General features: G+C 34.5%; 1 protein-coding gene across 1 annotated transcript in view; it reads right to left on the bottom strand.

The window, feature by feature from the left end:
* UNC13C (unc-13 homolog C) overlaps positions 1-22806 on the bottom strand; it is a 496691-nt gene that overhangs the window by 206597 nt on the left and 267288 nt on the right. Inside the window, exons 14-16 of the mRNA XM_090270625.1 lie at positions 18804-18872; positions 17277-17366; positions 10948-11076 (exon numbers count right to left, since the gene is read on the bottom strand). Of these exons, the coding sequence (XP_090126751.1) occupies positions 10948-11076; positions 17277-17366; positions 18804-18872 (288 nt within the window). The remainder of the gene's footprint in view (positions 1-10947; positions 11077-17276; positions 17367-18803; positions 18873-22806) is intronic.

Genomic DNA, 22806 nt, shown 5'->3' with positions numbered 1-22806 from the left:
AATGAGGAACACAATAAGTACAATCAGTGGCATATTACACTGCTAGTGTCTGAGGTGAACCTTAGATCTGATACCTCTCTTCCATAAAGGTTTTAGACATTCTATTTATATTCATAGGAGTTTGTTCCCATAAAAAGTTTCTAAACTAAATTCTTCCTGTCCCTCACTAAAAGAACAAACTGTCATCAGCTCAATCAAATTGCAAAAGCATCTGCTACTCAAAAGATAAGAAGAATTGAATTTAAATATGAACAGAATGGCATTAAGCCTCAGGAAGCTCTCCACCCTTAAAAAAATAAACACTGAATAGGGGCTTGGCTCAAGTACCAAGAAGGTGGGGCTTTCATGGCAGCTGATGCCTTTCCATCACAGCAGCTCTGCATGAAATCACTTACACAAAAAATACAATTTTTATCTCAAAAATGACCATTTCATGTAATTTAATTTTTCTTTTCACTTCAGTTCTGTGTATAATGCTTGAGAAGCTAACTAATTCACCAGGGTCCAGCAACATCACATAACAGAAAACACGTCATGGTTTGTAATTTTTAAATATCAAGGACATGTATTTAGTTTTCTCCCATGGGTCCTATTTCATTTTCTTTCATAATACATCAGTTAAGCAAAAAGCTGATTTCCTCACATTTTTGTTCTCCAGTGATATGTAAAGGTCAAGCTGGAGTTTCTAATCAGCATTATATGACAAGAATATCTACACTGAGTTGACCTAACTTTAGCCAAAATGAAAGAAACATGAATTTTTAATTTGCTTTTACACAGATGTATGATTCTTGTTGGACCTTTTAATACACTGGAAATAGCTTGTAATTTTCTCTCAGTTACAACAACAGTTGTCCAGAATCCCCAAATTGAAAGCCATTATTGAAGAGATAAGACTTTAATCTTTCTGTATGCATTATTCTTACTCAACATACACTGAAGACCTAGAGCAAATTTTTGTATATAAATTATTTTAGCATGAACATGTTAAGTTCTATGACAAAATATAACTCAGCCAGATTACCCAAACAGCCTTTTAACTGCTCTTCTTGCTTCCAGTTTCTGTTCTACAGCCAGACCCATCTTTATAAAACACAAATCCAATCATTCCATGCTCCTACTTAAAATTCTCAGTGGCTGCACGCTTTCTTCAGAATAAATTCAAACTCCTTAACTTGGCTTACAATGCATCTGCTTTCCTTTTCAGTCTTATCTATCTCCAGTGAAAGGAAACTATTTGCAGTCCCTACTGCTTTCACTATTATAAATAGCAAATAACTTGTGACATGTTTCACCCTTAATTAAGCCTTATGATCAGCTCAGCACTGTGGCTGGTCTGTCACAGTTGCTCCAGCTTTCAGTTCTAAGAGGGCTCAAACCCTCCTGTACCTCTGAGGTTTTGTATATGTGGAACACTCCTTCATTTGTAATGCTCTTTTGCATTTGTCCCTCACCAATGCCCCATCTTTCTTTTCCCTAATGTTCCCCACATCTTTAATTCTTATTTATCCTTTATATGTTAGAAATCACTTCTTCCTGAAAGCCTTCCTTGATCCCTGACTCCTGACGGGGCATTTCTTGAGTCTCCTAAGTGCTCACACAACACACCATCCCCTTCTCTCTCAGAGCAATTTCCACACTGTATTGGAATCGCTGCTTTACTTGTCTGAGTTATGCAGTGGATCAGTGATTTTCAAACATGAGTGTGCATTAGAATCTTCTGTAGGGCTTGCTAAAACATGGACTGCTGGACCCTACCCTCAGAGTTTCCATTCAGTAACTCCTTTGGGTCAGGAGAGCCTCTGATGAGCACTTTTAGCCAGTTCCCAGATGATGTGGATGTTATAATCTGTGACTATACCTTGTGAACCCTTTGAAAGCAAGGCTTTGAGTTATTCACTCCAGTATACCTAGCATCTAGCCTAATGCCTCATATTCAATAGGAAATACACAGGTACTTATTGCATGGATTGGTAAATCTGGGGGGTTTAAAAATCACCCAACAGGTAGAGATAATGGTGTGGTACAGAAAAATTTATCCTTGGTGCTTCCCTAGTTCAGTAATGGCTGTATTTCCTAGTATTTCAGCATTTACCACTACCACCACTACATTTTCACATAATCAGATATTGAACATTTACATTAAGAAAGTAATCTAGAGTGCATACTGATTAAATATAGAACCCCCTCAGTCCTTTTTAAAACAAATAGTCAGCTGTCTTTAGTCAACACCATAATTAGCATAGTCAGGCCTACATGACTTTTTATGATAATCAAGGAAATAAAAACATTATTTTTTTAAATGGAAAAATGTATCTGTAAGAAAAGGCTATAACAAGAACAAAGGGACTTTATATGTTAAGCACAGAATAGTCGACTAAAAAGGATGAAAGCGTTTGTTTGCCTGTTCCTTTGTATCCTCACCGTACCTGCTTTCTCAGTGATTATTTCTCTAAGTCTCTCCTAAAAAGTTTACATCTGCAATTTATCTACTTTTGGATGCTTGAAGTATTTTTTTTAAATATAGGGGCTTGATAAAATCTCTGAATCCCACTTTTTCTTTTAAAAATATTTGTTAGTGTACAAAAGCCATGTGAAAATATGTAGTACTAAAAATTAACTTTTTTAAAGAATTTCAGGTAATGAAATAAAAAATGGGGGGAAAATAATTTTATTCCTAAAGCTGAACTTGACAACTATTTTCAAATTTAATATTTCATGAAAACAATTTATAAACAGACCAATTACATACTGTAAGAAAAAAAGATTCTTTTTACAGATCTTTAGGCTGCATTTCAGAAAGAAAAGGGAAACAAAGTAAAAGTGTTATTGGTTGATTCAATTCTACGCTATAATTCGGACTTAACTTTCTTTTCTAAGCTTGCAGGGAAACATCCTTGAAAACAATATTTCCATCCCATTTTACATCACAATAACCTGCATTGTAGTAAGTAAGTGTGAATACTTACTTGTCCTGATGCTTTGGCCTGAGAGGAGCCTTCATGTTCGTCACACTTTCCGAGGGCTACGAAGGGCTCTCAGAGAACTTAGGCTGGGGAGGCCATCTGTGTGCTCACTCCCATGTCCAGTATCTCAGAAAGCAGCTTATACACTTGTCTGGAGCCCGATATTTGCAGTTTTCCCAGGGGACTCCTCCAGATCATCTAGTTTGGAGGCCAGCAGGGCTTGTGATTGTGGCCCCACTGGACTGTATATTATTTGCATGCTTTAAAAGCTTCTGCTTGGGCGTCTGGCTTCCAATAAGCCTGAAACGAGCTGCTGAGTGAGATTCCCACATTTGGGGCACTGACAGGTCTTGTCACACCCTCAACAACTGGGAATAATTGAAAATAAAATAGGCTGCTTGGACAATCTCAACTGTTTGAGAGACAAACAAGAGCTCTCTAGGCTTGAGAGGCAACTTAGGTAGCAAAGTTGCACGATAAGGTTCCTCTTTTACATGAGGACACTCCTTCAAGACATTCAATCGTACAGACATTTTTCCAAAGAAGATATACCAAAGTCCAATGGGAACATGAAAAAATGTTCAATATCACAGTATCACTAATCATTAGGGAAATGCAAATCAAAACCACAGTGACATATCACTTCATACCGGTTGTGATGGCTATTATCAAAATATGTTTTAGCGAGGATGCAGAGAAAAGGGAACTCTTCAGCACTGTTGGTGGGAATGAAAATTGGTACAGCTGCTAGGTAGGATAGATAATAAACCAAGGCAGGGAGGAGGAGGGAGACGTGTCTCACCCACTAACTCAGCAGTCCATAGCCTGGTCTGATAACACTGCCAGGTGTTCCAACATCATAAGAAACACCATGCTAGCCCTGGAGGAGCCCTAAAAATTCTGTATGCATCATTTCTAATATCTGGGAAAGAAAGCCTTTGAAACCCTGTATTCATCCCAAGGACTAAAAGGGAGATAAGAGGGTACAATGCCCAAAGAAGAAGCCCATAAAGCAACTTTGGTTAATTGTATATCTTTGGTCACTAGAGGAAGTCTCTAGTGCTTGCAGAAAGAGACCATAAATAACTTTGGGTAACTGTCCCAACTTTAATTAACTGCCTCCTGTCACATATCTGTTATACAAGAAGATGAACAAATGGGGTCTGGAGCAAGATGAGGATTAGGGCTATCAGACCTCACACATAACTAAGTTTGGGTAATCATGCCACCCCTCCTGGAAAGCTGGCATCACCTTTACCATTCAATTAATGTGTAACTTCTTCACCCCCCTCCTGCCAATAATATAAGTCCTCAAGACAAAAGACCTGATGCTCCTATCTTTTCCTCCCACCTCAGCAAGCCTATTCTCTTCCATGAGAACATATCACCAATAAATCCTGCTTACATATTAATAGACTTGTAAGAAGAACCAAGTTTCTCTCCCAGCCACTATTAAAAAGCCATATTGAGGTTTCTCAAAACATAAAAAATAAAACTACCATGTGATTAAGCAATTCTACTTCTGGGCATTTATTTGAAAAAATTGAAAACATTGATAAGAAAAGACATAGGAACCTCCATGTTCATTACAGCATTATTTACAGTAGCCAAGATATGAAATCAACTCGTGTCCATCAATAGATGAATAAAGAAGATGTAGTACACATATACAATGAATATTAGTCATAAAAAAGAATGAAATCTTACCATTTGAGACAATATGGATGTAATATGTTAAGCAAAACAAATCAGAGAAAGACAAATACCATATGCTTTCACTGTTATGTGAAGTCTAAAAAAAAAAAACAAAAACAAAAATAAGTGAACAAACAAAATAGAAATAAAATCATAGAGAACAAACTGATGGTCATTAGATGAGAGGGAGATTGGGGTGATGGGTGAAAAAAGTAAAGACATTAAGAAGTAAAAATAGTCAGTTCTAAAAATAGTTATGGGATGTAAAGTATAGCAGAGGGAATATAGTCAGTAATATTGTAACAACTATGGATGGTGCCAGATGGGTACCTAGACTTATTGAGGTGATCACTTTGTAAGGTATAATAATGTTTAATCACTATGTTCTACACCTGAAACCAACACAATATTGTATGTCAACTGTAACTGAAAAGAAAATTTTCTGCCTTTTTTTGTTGTTCTTTTACAGTTGTCCCAATTTCCCCCCTGTTGCTCTCCCTTGCCCACCCCCCCACAGTCAATCCCTATCCTATTGTCCATGTCCATGGGTCATTTATACACATGTTCCTTGACTAGAGCCTTCCCCTTCTCCTCCCCCCCTCTTGTCACTGTCAATCTGCCCCTTGTTTCGATGCCTCTGGTTCTATTATGCTCATCTGTTTGTTTTGTTCATTAGGTTCCTGTTATAGGTGAGACCATATGGTCAAATTGATTACATTAAAATTGAGATCATATGATCTCACCTATCACAGGAACCTAATGAAAATAAATTAAAAAAGACATGTTTTTGTACCAAAGTTCCATTAAGTCAGTATTTATTGATTTATGCTACTGTATGTGAAGCACACTGTTTTGTGCTGTAAATTCAATACTAAAGCAAATAGTTTCTGCTCTCATTATACTCAGTGTCAGTGTTTATTGTGGGAATCACACAAGTAAAAGGGCATTTTAACATACGTAAAAATATAGTAGGTGCTTTTGACTACATGATGTCAGGTAGCAAGTTTGTATTATTTCTAGTAGGAATGGAAGAAGAGGAAAGGAGATCATTCTTCTGTTTTTTAAGAGCACAGACTGAAAGTTGCATACATCACTTCCACCACAAACATACCATTACACTATTATTTGTAAATGCGAGACAATGGAGTTGGTATGTAAATTGTGGTGTAATAATGTGATAGGTAGCTGTAAAAAGAATCAATAAACTGTACCAAAATGTATCAGCATAAATTCTCAAAAAGGAATATTGGGCTTTAAAAGTTTCAAACTTACCAAATAACATTTAGGCAGTCTGATTCTAGAGTTACCACATGTAACCATACCTCTGTACTACTTGCTTCTATAATGTAGTACATGAGAGATTTATGGAGATAAAGACAGTACCACAAATGGACAATAGACATATATAATGAATGTACATAAAGATGAACCAGAAAGCTAATATCAAATTCATAATAGAGATTACCTCAATGGTAAGAGACAGAGGAATTTGATTTGGGAAGGAAACAAAAAGACTGTAAAGAAAAATATGTGATTTTCTGTAGATGGATGAATGGATAGATAAGTGAAAAGATAGATGGATGGATTGACAGATGGATTGACAGATGGATAGACAGACAGACATTCAGTGCTATTAATGCTAGGAACTAGTGTAGATTCTGAGGACGTCTTAGGAAAAAAATGATAGGTTTTTTTAAATAAAAAAAAAAATCTAATAGACTTGAAACTGTTTTGTTTTATCCTCTCCTGGAAGATTATAGAAAAAGCAAACCTGAAATCTGAAGATTGCTTTAGGAACATGGAATAACATCAAGGAAAATTAGTTGGATGATCTTAACTAACAGTGATTATTACCAAGCTAGTACACACCTATTTCATTATGTCTACATAAAGAGACCCTCTATTTGTGGGGAGGGAAGGAAAGACTTTTTAAAATGCCAAAGCACAAATTTTAAATAAAAATTAAACAATTTGATTACATTAAATTGAAATTTTCTTATAAATGTATACTGTGGCAAAAATATAGAAAGATGATGGGTTGCAAGACATACTTGTCATGTCAAAAGTTGACAAAGGACCAACACTGACAGAATATTAACTAGAAAAAAAAAGACACTATTTTTTAAAAATTGGTGTAAGAATAGGAAATTTATAAAATGTATACACAAAAAGATAATAAGCTTATGAGAAGATTTTTAGACTCATTATTAACAAAATGTAATTGTAACAACATTGGTCTTGTTCATAGTTTGATTTCTTAAGTATCTTTCCACAAGAGCTCAATCACGTATGTCCTCACTGACATATGTGAAGGTAAATGTTGTTCCGCATGTGTGCAGACAGCCTCTAGACACCACACTTCTATCCTGTTCTCCAACTGAGATTATTTTGACTTTTTTTCAAATCTAATTTCCATTTATATTCCAAGCACTACTTTCATCTGGCTCTTTAAAACCCCTTTGGGGAAAGTATCCTTCTCCATTTGAATAATCAGAATTATACTGTGTCTAACAACTCTAAAATTCTTATGTTTTTGGTTTCAGGCATTAAATAGTCTAGAAAAAGATAAAACAGAAGTGACATGAATATTAAAAATATGTCCTAATGAAGAAAATGACACATGAAGAGGCCTAGTAGCTCATCCAATGCCACAAAACTAATAAGCAGTAGAGCTAGAATTTAAATTCAAGGGTTTTGATATCAGAGATCAACATTCTTGGAAGTGGAATTGTTGAAGAAGATTAAATAACTAAGTAACATAATGCTGATTTTTGTAAACTTTGTTTTTAATTAATTATTTTAACACCCTAATTCTGTGTCAGGCACAGCACTGAACATTGGGGCTACAGAGCTGAAACTGACAACCTACTGGAAAAGATAGGCCAAACAGATAACATATCATGTGCTTAATCCATTCAGCATTGTAAGTACACTGGTGGTGACATATAAGGCTATTATGAACACTGAGAGCAGGAACACCTGATTCAGGTAACAGAGGTCCTAAAGGTTTTCCGAAGAACAGTTTAGATGAGCTGCAGTTAGCCATGAGGGCGCTTGGGGAGGTGAAGCAACTTTAGGCAGCTAAAGACAATGTAGACATCAGTAAGTTTAGTGTGCTGAATCATAGGATATAAGGTGAAAATGAGGTTGAAATAAGAAAAGATAATCAGAGCTCAGATCTTGAAGGACTTTTGGATAATGGCAAAGAGTTTGGACTTAATCCCATTAATGAATGGAGTTATAGATAGGACAGTCATGTAAACATAAATATATATTAACTAGATAGCTTAGATGGCAGGTTGGAAAAGGATTTAAAGATCTATTAGTCAAAATAAACCAAATTGTGCTGTGGTAACAAATCTTCATATCTCACTGAGTTAATGCAGTAATGGATTATTTCTTAAATATCCAAAGTCTAGGATTGGCTAAATAGCCCTCCTCTGTCTGGGAGCTATACTGTCTGGAATGTGTAACCTTTGAGGTTACTGAAGCAGGAGAAAGCTGGAGGAAGTGCTGACATGTGGGGGCTAGATGAGGCTTTCATCAGCTCTGCCCACACCTCATTGTCCTGAACCCTGCAGCATGGCCCAGTACAGTGGCCAGATGCTTTAGGCAAGGACTGAGTGTCTACCACAGATACAGTACTTCTTTCAGTCTCTTTATAATAGGCCAAATATACCTATATATACTTATTGTCTGAGAAAATTATTGTTTATTCATTTATTCACTTCACTCAACAAATGCTTTTTTGAGCATCTACTGTGATCCAGGCACTGTCATAACATCAGGAGTACAGCATTGTTCATGTTACTTTCCTGTGGGTAAACTCTTATATGGCTCTCTACTCACATGATGATATACACAAAGGATAGCATAAGAGAGTAAATGAGGCGGAAGGTGTAATATAGGGCAAATCCTGTCGTATAGGCCATTGTAAGGATTTTAAATTTGACTGAAATGAAGGGAGTTTAGAACACTTTGTGCAAAAGAGTGACATGGTCTCACAATTTTTTTTCAATTATTAATTTTAGAGAGAGAAAGGAAAAGAGAGAGAGAAACATCAATTTGTTGTTCCACTTATTTATGCATCCACTGGTTAACTCTTGTATGTTCCCCGACTGGGGATTGAGATGGTTTCAGAAGGGCTCCTGTGAGTGTTAGTTTCCTAAACTATTCAGAACGAAAGGGTATTCCTTTATAATTTCAAATAATAGCAATTTTTATGGAAACATATTTTTCTTAGATTTAAAATTTAGCTCCAAATATTCCCACAACTGACAACATTTCATATAAAATTGATAGATCTTTCTACTAATAAAGAAAACTAGTTGGTTAGCAAATTATATCTTTTTTTGAAAGCCAAGTCAGTAAACATTAGATTCATTTTGATGAAACAATTTATTTTTTTCAGGGTCATGTTCACTTTATGGGAACTCCCACTTTTTAATATCTTTTATATAAGTAAAACTGTTTATTATTATTAATAATTATTACATTAGAAAGACACTAAATAAGATATGCCACCTTACCTTGATTTAATTCATTCACTGGGTGTGAATTGGCAGAATGAGGTCATATTTGAGTTGGATTTTGATGAGGGGAGAGAATGGGAGAAAATTTTAGGCATACAGAACAGAATACATAAATGCATGGATGTAAAAGAGAATGATCAATTCATGGGAATAATAGACTATCGGGCCCGTGAGATGGATCATTTTGGGTTTGGAGCTGCAAGGAGTAGGAAATCGGGACTTGTAAGGTCTGGTAAGAGTGATAATAAATTTATGTATGGGTAACTGATAAGGAATCATAAAAGTTTCAATTTTATATTTTAGGTAAAATAGAGATAATGATGTGAAAATGAAGAAGACGAATCTAAAACTCTTTGTGGGAGGAAGATGGAGAGTAGAAAGCAGGTGAAGGAAAGTTACTAGAAGACCACCCAATGGGAGAGTGCAAGTGAGAGACAATTTAATCCCTAGAAATCTCAGAGAACTAAGTTTCTAAACTTTGCACATCTAGCATGAATCACAAACTAAAGTTATGAACAATTAGGTGCTTATATATTGTTTTACCTCTACAATGACAAACATTGGCTTTAGTTTTTTTCTTCTATTAAGTTGAGGAATCAGTGAGCCCAGAAAGATTTAATACCATAAAAATCATATCTTGAAACCAAGCTTGAAAGAGTCCCACTCACCCTTCATCTTACATATATTTTCTAGAATCTGCCTCATACTTTCTAGAATCTGGAAATTTCACAGGTAATTGAAAATTTTCAATACCCAGTAGAAAACTGTATTCTTCAGGGAAGTAGGCTATAGATAATATGTTAAAAAGCCATCCCCAAACACGAGTTTTATACATGTAATAGCAATGCATAAATGATAGCATTCATTAGGAAAATTTATGCAACCAAAGCACACATCACACATAAAGAGGGAAATAATATATGAAGTAACATAACCAACTAACAATGAATATTCAGAATATATTTTAGAATTTTTTACAAATTAATGAGAAAATACAAGCAAGCCAAGACAAAAATCTGGAAATGACTAATAGGCAATTCACAAAAAAATAAAACTGAAATATTCTTTGAGCATACGCAAAAAAGATGTTTAAAAATCAATATTAAATAGTGTTCATCTCTAAAGGAGGAAGAAGAGAGGGCAATAAAATTTGGAGGAAGTGAAAAGTGAAATGCCATTTCATATGTAACATTTAATACAAAAAAAAGAAAGCAAATATTGCTAAATATTAAAATTTGGCCGCCTAAGTGGTAAATATATATGTTTGATATACTTTCTGTATTTTCTTCTATATTTTTAAAATATTTCTTAATAATAAATTTATATAATATATATGACAATGTTACTATTTCAGTCTTTAAAAATTTTTCCATCTATCACTTTTATGAGATAAATGATAAAGGATGCAGTATGAATTAGGGGAAGAACATAGGAGCAGGAGTTAGAATCCTAAATCTATTCCCAAATCTGCCTCTTGCCCACTGTGACCTTGAGCAAATCACTTAATTCTTCTAAAACTGACTCCATACCTGAAAAACTTGAACAGCAATATTCACCTTTACAACATAAAGTTATTGCAAGGAGTGAATTGTTTCATGTATATAAAAGTGATGTTCAAATGTAAAGAGAATACATTAAAAAATCTCAAAACCTCCAGTTACTGTGAAATTAAATGAATATACTTTCCCATTTACTGTCATTCTGAACTAATGGAAACAGACATTAGAAATGAAAAGACACATATCTCTTCTTACCGGGTCTATTAGCTGGGAATAGAGTTCATGGCAATTGTCAAAAATATACTTGTACGTAGAATCCAGGCAAGCTCTGACACAGTCCTTTACCACCATGCTGGCTTTCGGGGGGTTTTGCAGCTCCAGAACCTGACAGACAAATTATTTTCTTAACTTGAAAAATAGAATATAGCAACCCAGTTTAAACAATTCAACCAGTTTCAATAAATGCTTTTAGTTGATTTTTCTATGTTCAGAAAAATGTGGACTTAAGAATGTTTTAAATGTGTAAGTATCCACTTTTATTTTCTAATGTGACTATTCAGTAAAAATGTTCATAGTTGTAAATATTAAAATAGTAACAATTAAAGTGACCAATAACATTATGCAATCATTCATTTATTTCATTCAATCTTTCAACAAATATTTATCACTTATTATATGCCAGATAATGGTTACACTGCAATGAACAACAAAAACAAAATTTCTTTTCTCTGTGGAGCTAAATTCTAGTAGATGAAAAAAGAATCAGTAAAATATGTTACATGATGATGCATGTTGAAAATAAAAATAAAACAAAGAAGAGGGAATAGAAGGTATTTCAATGGAATAGAATTAATATAGAAGACAACAACAGTACCTGAACTCAGAGAAGAGGATGGAACCAGCAAAAACCCACACATGTACTATTGGAAGAACCTTAAATTTGAGCAAGGTGGGAAGAAATTGGACTGTTTGCATAGAAGAGCAAAATTACCTTACTTATCTTTTAAAAAGTTCCCTTATGCTGTCTTAAGGTGGGCTATGGAAAAAGGAAGAAGACCTGTAATGTGAAGAGTGCCATCATCCAGTCAAGAGGTGACAGTACTCAGCCTATAGTGGTAAGCCAGGAGCTGGCTGTTATAAGAAGTCATGCTTGGGTTAATTCTGGAAGGAAGAGCAACATTTGCTGACACTGTATGACTTATATGAGAGAAAGAGAGGAATCAGGAGCCCATGGTTTTATCCTGAGTAACTGGTACAGTGGAGGTGGCCTCGACCTAGGTGGGTAAAACTGTGCTTGGCAGATCAGGAACTCAGTTTCAGACAGCTTAAGATTGAGAAGCAAGTGGAAATCAAGCAGACATTTGAAAAAATGAATCTAGAGTAGTAGAGATGCCTGAATAATTCTAGTCCTATGACATCAGGCGAATGAGGAAGAATGAAACAGTGAAAACAGGAAAAAAGCAGTGAAAACCATAAAACAGCAGTCAATGAGACAGGAGGAAAACTAAGCAATAAGACATCTAGAAAATAAAGAGTTTCCTGGAGGAAGAATTGATGAAATATATTAAATGATACTGAACACTGTAGAATGAGGATCAAAATTGACCAATAAATTTACCAAAATAATGGTCATTGGTGATTTTGACAAGATCCCTTGGTAAAGTGATGGGATAAAAGTCTGATTGAAGACAGTTCAAAAAATAAGGGTGAATATGACAATCTAATATTGTTAAAATTCCAGTTTTCTCCAGGTTGATCTACAGATTTATTACAAGCTGAATAAAAATTCCAACAAGAACTATTATTACCTAAACAATTCTGAAAAAGAAGAAAAAGTGGTAGAGGACTCTTGCTATCTGATTTAAAGGTTTGCTATAAGGCTACAGTAATCAAGACAGTATGGTAATAGTGAAAGTACAGACTGCTGACAGTATGCAGAGTCCAGAAATAGACCCAAATAAATATGGACAATAACTAGAAAAATGATAAAGTAGGCTTCATCAAAACTAAAAAGTTTTGCTGTTAGAAAATAAAAAGGCAAAGACCAGACAGGGAGAAAATATTAGCAAAAGTACCTGATAACAGACTTGAATCTAGAGTATATAAAGAATTCTTAGTACTTAAGAATAAGAAAACAAGTGTAATGAAAACTGGGCAAAATATTTGACAGAATGTTTATAAAATAAACTCATGATTCATCAGACCAAAAAAGAATGATCAACAATATTAACTGAGAAAATTAAGACCACAATAAGATACTTCAGTACTATTAGAATGGCTAAAAAAGAAAGAAAAAAAAATCAAAACCATGAAAATACCAAGAGTCAAGAGCTTCACCAGCAAATTCAGTGCAACTAGAAGTGGAATTCTCATACATTGCTGCTGGGAATGCAGAACTATACGATGGCTTTGAAAAACAATTTGCCATTTCTTGTAAATTTAAACATACATTTACGAAATGATCCAGGAACCTCACTCTTCGATATTTACCCAAGGAAAGTGAATGTTTGTGTTTACACTAAAATATATATCTTTAGCTCTCTGTATGTGCTTGCTTCCTCTGACAAATATTAATTGACTATAAAGATGTGGGTTTATTTCTGGGCTCGCTATTCTTTTCCATTGATCTATGTGTCTGTTTCTATGCTAGTAACACACTGTTTTGATTAATATGGCCTTATAGTATAGTTTGATATTAGGTAGTGTGATTCCTCCAAATTTGTTCTTCTTTCTCAGGATTGCTGTTGCTATGTGGGGCCTTTTGTGAGTCCATATAAATTTTTGAAATATTTGTTCTAGTTTTGTGAAATATGCCATTTTTATATTGACAAGAATTGCATTGAATCTATAAATGCCTTAGGTAGCATGGACATTTGAATGACATTAATTCTTCCTATCCATGAACATAGTATGTGCTTCCACTTACTAGTATCTTCTTCAATTTCTTTCTTCAGTGTCTTATAATTTTCTGAGTACAGGTTTTTTACAACCTTGGTTAGATTTATTCCTAGGTATTTTATTCTTTTTAAAGCAATTGTGAATGGGATTGTTTTCTTAATTTCCCTTTCTGATAGTTCATTATTGGTATATAAAAATGCAATGGATTTCTGTTTATTCAATGAATAGTGTTGGGAAAATTGGAAAGATACATGCAAAACAATGAAGCTAGACCACATTGTTATGCTACACACAAGAATAAATTCAAAATGGAGTAAATACTTAAAGGTTAGACCTGAAACCATAAAAATCCTAAAAGAAAACATAGGCAGTAAAATCTGGGACATTGCTCATAGAAATATTTTATCTGATATATATCCTCAGGCAAGGGAAACAAAGAAAAATAAACAGATGGGACTATGTATATCAAACTAAAAAGGTTTTGCACAGCAAAGGAAACCACCAACAAAATAAAAGGCAACCCACATATTTACTAATACAGCTGCTAAGGGATTAATATCCAAAAGTCATAAAGAACTTATAAAACTCAACACCAAAAAAACAAACAATCTAATTAAAAAATGGGTCAAGGACCTGAATAGACACTTCTCCAAAGATGACATACGAGATGGGCAACAGGCATATGAAAAAGTGCTCAACACCATTAATCATCAGAGGAATGCAAATTAAAACCACAATGAGATATCATCTCACACTGGTCAGAATGAGTATCATTAATGAATCAAAAACACGTGCTGGCGAGAATGTGGAGAAAGGGGAACTCTTTTGCACTGTTGGTGGGAATGCAGACTGGTGCAGTCACTGTGAAAGCAGTGTGGAGATACCTCAAAAAATTAAAAATGGAATTATCTTTCAACCTAGTGATCCCACCTCTGGGAATATAACCGAATAGATCCAAAACACTAATTCAAAAGGACATAAGCACCTCTTTGTTTATTGAAGTGTTATTTACAGTCACCAAGATATGAAAGCAGACCAAACAAGTGTCCATCAGTAGATGAGTGGATAAAACAATCATGCAATGGAATACTACTTGGCTATAAAAAAGAAAATTTTACCCTTTGCTACAGCATGGATGGACCTGGAGTATATTATGTGAAGTGAAATAAGCCAATCAGAGAAAGACAAATACCATATGATTTCACTCATGTCTGGAATCTAATGAACAAACTGAACTAACAGGCAAAATAGAGACAGACTCATAGATGGAGAGCAGATGACAGCTAAGGGGGACAGGTGGGGGAGGTTAGGGGGCAGAAAGATTAAGCAAAAAAAGGAAAAAGGGCTCATGGACATGGACAACAGTGTGGTGATTGTGGGGAGAGGGGTGTTTAAAGGGGATAAATGGTAATGGAAAAAATACAATAAAAATAATAAAGTTGGTTCTCACCATTATTCTCTACACACTGTTTAGCAGCTGCTGTCAGAAGATCAGAACTGATATATGTTCTGTTTATTCCAGTCATCTAATGTAATTGATTTTAAACCAAATGAATTTTAATTGAACTTCAAAGAATCTAAATGATTATTGATATATATATATATATATATATATATATATATAGTTTTCTTTTGTGCCTCTCATACCATAAATTACCATTTTTAGTGCTTCTAGTGAAAAAATTATGGACAACCAAAAAGAGAATATTATTTCTATTTTCTATGCAAATATTTTCTGAATAAACATCATCAAAGTTTCTAAGAGCAAAAAATTTCAGCCCAATGCCTGCTATGTAAATTTATGAAAATTTTACAGGAATTGTACTCCTAGCCAAATTATGATTGCAGAGAACTTACTATTAGAGCAGAGGAGATATATCTAAAAAGAAATGCCTGCATAGTTGGGTAGATAATTGTTAAATACTGTGTATTAATAGTTTAAGCAATCAAATATATCCTTACGTAGACATGGCCAGTAGTGAAAATGAAAGTGACCACAGTTGGGGTAAACTTAGAGAGTCAGCTATTTTCTTGCCAAGAAAAAGTCAGTAAGATAGATCTGAGTTAAAACTAAAATAAGAAGTAAAATCCATTTCCATTTAACACTCTTAGGGATTTTCTTTTTCTTTTTTTTGGTAACTGCCATGTCCACTTACTAGAGAGCTTTGTTTAAAATGGATTTAATTTAAAACTAAATTTGAGCCAAAAGTATCAGAGTATCTTGTGTCTAGGATAATTCCATTTCAACACATCTTATATTGGAAGAGTCATTGAACTCAGACAAAGGCACCACAGATTAATTGCTGAGGCTGCACAGCACTGATCAAGAGATAGGTAAAATTTGCTCTGGCTGGTGTGGCTCAGTGGATTGAGTGCTGGCCTGTGAACCAAAGTGTGCCCAGTTCGATTCCCAATCAGGGCACAAGCCTGGGTTGCACGCCAGGTCTCTAGTTGGGGGCACATGAGAGATAACCACACCTTGATGTTTCTCTCTCTCTCTTTGTCCCTCCCTTCCCCTCTCTCTAAAAATAAATAATTTTTTTTTAAAAGGAGATGGGTAAAATCTAAAAAGTTTTTGAACAAAAAAAGAAAAACCATCAACAAAACAAAAACAAAAAAGCAACTTACTAAATGAGAAAATATTTGCAAAAGGTTTATCTGATATGGTGTTAATATTTAAAATATATAAAAACTCATACAACTTAATATCAAAAAATAAACAATCTAATTAAAAAATAGGGAGAGGACCTGAATAGACAGTTTTCCAATGAAGACATTCAGATGACCATGATGCACATGAAAAGATGCTCGAAAAGACAAAAAATAACACGTACTGGTGAGTATGTGAAGAAAGGGAATCTTTATATACTGTTGGTAGAAATGTAAACTGGTGCAGTTATTATGAAAAATAGTATGGAGGTTCCTTAATAACATTAAAAATAGAACTACTATATGACCTAGCAATCTCACTTCTGGGTATTTATCTGAAGAAAAAAACCCATAAATGTGATAAAAAATATTTACCTCTATGTTCATTACAGCATTGTTTACAATAGCCAAGATATTGAAGCAACCTATGTTTCCATGGAGAGATGAATAAAGAAGATGTCACACACACACACACACACACACACACACACTCTGAAGTATTACTCAGCCATAAAAAGAATAAAATCTTGCCATTTTCAAAAACATAGATGGACCTTGACGCTATTATGCTAAGTAAAATAAGACAGAGAAAGACATACACCATATGATTTCACTTATGTGTGAAATCTAAAAACAAAACAAATGAACAACCAAAACAAAACAGGAGCAGGCTCATAGATACAGAGAACCAACTGGTGGTTCCCAGAGAGACAGGTGTGGGGAAATGGGGGAAATGGATAAAGCAGTTTAAAGAGTACAAACTTCTAAATATAAAATAAATGATCACAGGGAAGTAATAAACAGTGTAAAGAATATGATCAACAATATTGTATGGTGACAGAAGAAAATTAGTCTTATCATGGTGATCACTTTGTAATGTATATAAATATCAAAACACTAAATTGTCCACCTGAAACTGTTATAATACTGTAAGTCAATTATAGTTCAATTAAAAAGAAAGAAAGATAAAATCAATATTTACCAGACATAAATGTGCTATATCACACTAAGTTAGTGACAGAAATAAAATAAGTTACCTTCATCCTAAAAAAAGTGATACTCGTTAGCAGGTCCACAGTTGATTTCAGGTCTTGTAGTCTTTCAGCATTGCTGGCAGGAAAGTTTTCCTGGTCAATTAGGAAATAGAAAATGGGTAAGTTATCAGCATTAGGACTCTGGTAGAAAAATAAACTAAAAGCTAGCTTTCTGTGAACAAATATGGGAAGTAAGCTGTGCAAAAATTTAAAAATATCCCTACAGTATTATAATATTTTTATCATGAAACATTACAGAAAGTAAAAATTTGAAAATATTCTCTTAATCTTAGAAACCTATATTCTTCTATTTATTCCCACAATGCAATAAAACTTATAAAAACAATATTAATGCAATGTTATTAAGTTATTTTTTATAAAATAATTTTGCCAATAATAGGGGGAGACAGCATATAGTTGAAATACTTTTTATAATTTTCTCAAGATGGGTAATTTTTTCAAAAATACTTTGGGAAGCTTTATATGTGTTACATTTACTTTCAATCACAAATTATAAAGTGAAAAACAACAACAACAAAAAAGAAAGCTGTACTGCATAGTCTCTCCCTGAAGTACTGTGGATTTTAACAAAAAGTTTCTGTTAGTGTGATTTGGTGAGATATGTCATATAAAAATGTAGATGTTTCCAGATTGGCTTCTTAAAGGGCCGTCTGGAAAATCACAGGTAATTTTTAGCTGTACATGAACTGGAGCAGAATTGGGATGTCTAAACGTTGGCAAAGAAGTGAACTCCAGGCCCTTTTGCCCTCAAATATTTGTTTATTGCCTGGCATACCAGTCCTCTTCTTCCTAGTGTTGGCCCCAGTTAAATGTAAAAGATGAGTTTGACAAAATTTGGTATTAAAATTTCCAGAAATATGCAATTAAGATATCATCAATAAAAGACTAAAAAATGAATACGGGAGAAATACATGTGTGCAAATATACAAAGATGTTCAGGGGAAACTGTTAAATAAAAAATGCAATTGTTATTACTATAGATTTTTTGGTAAATAAAATTTGTAACTAAAACTATATGTGTGTATTTGCACACAGACATGCATTAATATATTTGTGTGTGTTTTACCTGGAAGTGAAGTGTGGAATTGTTGACAATGAACTCTGAACAACTTTAAGAAAGCAGCTCCTGATCTAGGAGTGCATTAATGAGCCAGTCCCCATAGGAATCTCAAAGTCTGGGGAACTATCAGCAAGACATCTCAGCAATAAGGGGTGAGCTTTCAAGATGAGGACTGGTCCACATGTCTACTTCATTAATTCCCTGAGAGCCACTCAATCTGATGGTTATTAAAGAATTATGAAATTAAGCTACACATACACATACGTGGGGCAAGGTACCTGAACATGGGACATATGCTTGCTTATTTAGTGGACCATAGTAGTGTGACAGGAAATGAGATCTCATACTCAGAATTTTTACTTTTCCATTACATAATGAATAGTTTTATTTTATTTTTTTACAATATGACCAGAAATTATCTGAGCCAAACACAATAATTTTGTACATACCCTATATTTTGACAGATCAATCCTTAAAGAGTTATGCAACTGGTCTAGTAGTTTTATGAACTTTTCCCTCTGTACAAAGAAAACATAAAATAGGAAAATGAAAACAAGTGGTTATTCTAAATGTAGTTCTTACAACAATTGTATCAGTTATTGTCCCCATTTCATAGAAAGCAAGGTTCAGAAATATCAATGACTTGTCCAATATCATAGAGCTGGTATGTGACATAGCAGTGATTCAAACTAAAGTCTCTTTGACACCAAACTCACATTCTTTCCAATAAATCACACTGCCTCTCTGTAATGAATGAGAGGGTATCCAGAGAATTATGTACTGTAGAAAGAGTTCAGGCAACTGAATTGCCACTGTTCTGATTCATGGCAATATGAATCAAGAAGAGAAAATATAACCATTTCTCTACTCCTGCACACCAGCCCACAACCCCAGAAATAAGTTATAGTTTTTAAAAATATTTCTCCCACTTATGGAAGTGGGAACAGCTGTTGTTTTTCAAAAACAATTTTAAAAAGTATTTTCATTTTGGTAACAAGTGCAGACTTCATAATCTAAAAGGATTTATTGCCTTTAACTTATGTTTACAATTCAGTGCTAAAAATGTATAAAATATCAGGCAAAATTAAATACTGATGCTCCCTCTGATACTGTATCAGTGTAAGACTGACCTCTTCATAGAGGGATTTGCATATAATAAGAATAAGAAGTTTTGCTAATAAATGTAAGGATAGAGTTTGTGGATTAAGTCAACTGAACAAAGTAAAAATGTCAGTCACACACAAACTTTATAGATAGACAGTTTCAATAGTTTGAGTCTCATATTACTAATACAAAGTAAAGAAAAAATATATGTAGGGGGTAGAAGTCAAGGACAGTAAATGTCTCTGCCTACATCAATATTCTGTATATATCAAATTGCACTTTGAAGATACTGGCAAAAGTGGATTTACACATACAAGGTGGATTTATGGGGTGTATAATTCTTATCCCTTGAAGTCACTGATCTTCATGAAGTGAGAGGAATATTAATTGAGTTGATGAATTGCTCCTAAATTAAAACTTCAGTTTTCTAAAAAAACTGCCTCCATCAGGTTTACACATCAGTGAACAAAATTTGAATATTGCCTCTGTGATAATCCTTAGAGGGGCAATGAAGGAATCTAAGAAATGAACCTTGTTTTTCAAACTTTGTCGCTTGTTTAGCCAATTAGACTCTCCAATAAAGCTACTGATAAATACAGATGAGTTGAGTATTTCATATTTTTCTTTTCCATTTCCATCATACCTTCTCAGAGGAGGATGTGATCTATACTGTCCTTTATTAACTGTCCATTCCCCCATGCATGTGGAACAGTGGTTCTCCATCAAAATAAAATTAAAAAATGAAAGAGCTATTATAATCATCAGTTTGGAAAAGAAAATCTATTCATGTCATATCTCTGACCTCTTTATCTGACCTCTGTGATTGGTAGAAATCATCAAGACAGCAGACGTGACTCTAGTCAAACCATGCTGTGGCCCATGTCACTGGCCCTGTTATATACACTGGCACCGATTGTTCTGGTTGTCTGTCTGATATCCATTCTTCCACTTTTCTTACTAATGAAACCCCATGAGTCAAGTCTATCCATTATGAAATGCCCTCCTTCCCAGACTTCTTTTCCATGTACATGGTTTAGGTTGAGTCCATGGGATGGACTCAGCATATTATCAATGAATTACTATTTGGAAAGATTCTAAAATAGTGCTTGGCACTCAGTGTTTGCTGTATTATTGTTTGCTACATAATTCTGTGTTGGGCTTTTTTCCATTTGCTCTTTGTCTTTTTCTCCTTTTTACCACCTTAAACTCAGAGTAGATCTTAGACGGAAAACAGCCATCCTGTGGCTACGAAATGAAAAGCTATATAAATGGTAAGAATGGCAGAGCAAGAAGCTCTACCTTAGCCATGTCTGCCCACCCTTTCAAAAAATTACAGTCCTGAGCAGCTATAATAGCCATGGATTCCTTATTACATCTGTACTTAGGTTACATGGGGAAAATCTTATTTAGTTAAGTTTGAGTTTCTGTTTCATGCAGCCGAACAGAATCCTGACTGATACAGATCGCACATTTGCTTCCTACCAGGTCCTCCATAACTGGCTGTAAAATTTACATTAAGGAAAATAGAAAATTGGAGAAAACTGCCATAGTTGTCATGAAATCTCAAACAATATCAAATAATGTGAAATTAAAAATGTGCTGCTGATTGAATTTTCATAGAGACCCTTTAAACAGCGGGACAGTTTGAAATTTAATTTTATCTTTTGTATTTCTATTTAACTAGAGAGAGATTGCCTTTGCAAAAGCAGAGGGGGCCTGCTGCCTGCATGGTGTGATTTGAAGAATAAAAGACTGAGTGATTAAAGAATGTGTCCCCTCAGGGGCATTCATACCACAGTATCAGAAACTAAGTATTATCGGTTACCAAAACTTTAGGTAATTAGTTGATAAGAATAACTAGGCCAGGGGATAGCAAAATGTTTAAAAAGAGACAGATAATAAATATTTGCAGCTTTGTGGTCTTTGTCACAACCGTTAAACTCTGTCGTAGCATAGTATCTCCCATAGATAATATATAAACAAACGGGCTTGTTTTTCCAATAAAATTTTGTTTATGAACACAGATTTGAATTTCTTACAATTTATATATTAAAAATAATAGCCTTATTTTGATTGTTTTAGCAATTTAAAAATCAAAAATCAGTCTTAGCTCATGGGCGATATAAAATCAGTTGGTGGGCCAATTTTGGCCCCTGGGCAGAGGAGAGACTTTGAGTAGGGGGGAAGCTGTTCTACCCCACAAGTGTATTCGTAGTAATTCTCCGTAGAATTCTAGAAATTGTGGAAGGAACAGCTCTTACAAAGAAGGGGTATAAAACCTCTGCACCACCCTCAACTTTTCTCTTCTATTCCTTTCTTTTTCAGCATCTCACGCTAACAACAGGGCAGATTTAAGCTGAGCTAATGATGCTTACGCTTTAGGGGCTCCCACTTGCTCCAGCTTTCCTGGGAGGAGCCCTGGCCATGTGTTCACATGATCTGAGGTTTTTGTAACAGTTGCATGAAAAGGGTGAAGATTATTCTGACCTGGACTGGCATATTGTAAAAACTCTTTTCTGTATCATACCAGAAATAATCATTAAAGAAGAAGAAAAGACACATTTCACGTAGAAGTAATGCAGAGGCTGTTTTAATAATTTTTGATGATTTAATTAATTTTGATCATATTCTTGTTGATTTTTAGATTAATACTGATATCAACAGAGATACCATAACATTACAAAATTCTACTACAATGATGCTATCAATGAGAAATAGATTATTACATTAATAAATGTCATGAATTCAAAGAACACATAAAAAGTCACTTCATAGGCAAACTTGAAAGGAACTGAGATGTTACTATTCACTGACCAAGATAGCTTAATGTTCCCCTCAGTTTGACTAAACTTTAGACAGGCTTCTTCTTGACTCTTGATTCTGACTTCCTTTTTTTATTTTGAGAGCATTTTCTTTAGAAAGCTAATAATTGTAAGTTTATTCTCTGCCCCTTTGGGATGTAAATCTTTTAAAATGTTTCTTCTTACCAGTTTTGTAAACTACTAAAGGGGTTATTTCTCAAGTGCTACTTGAGAACCATTCTTCTGAAATGTAATTATTAAAGAGATAGCACACCTGTCTCTCAGTCTCTGTGGGGAGGGTAGAAAACTAATTTTGATGGGCATCAATTAGCAAACACAGATGGCCCAATCACAGAAAAAGACATTTACAAACTAAATTCAATATGCTGGACAAGCCCATTGATCAACCTTCCCCCTAATATATCCTCAGATACTTTTCCTCTATCTTATTCAGCCCTTGTTTCAGTGGAGTGGAGCTCAGGCTGGCCTTTCTCCCCTGTTGCAATAGCCCTAAATAAAGTCTTCCTTGACTGTTTAACTTTTTTTG

The sequence above is a fragment of the Furipterus horrens genome, unplaced genomic scaffold, assembly GCF_987537825.1.
Source record: "Furipterus horrens unplaced genomic scaffold, mFurHor1.1.pri manual_scaffold_3, whole genome shotgun sequence".
Classification (NCBI taxonomy): Eukaryota; Metazoa; Chordata; class Mammalia; order Chiroptera; family Furipteridae; genus Furipterus; species Furipterus horrens.
Note: the sequence above shows the minus strand (reverse complement) of the source record. Positions and strands in the feature narration are given on the sequence as shown.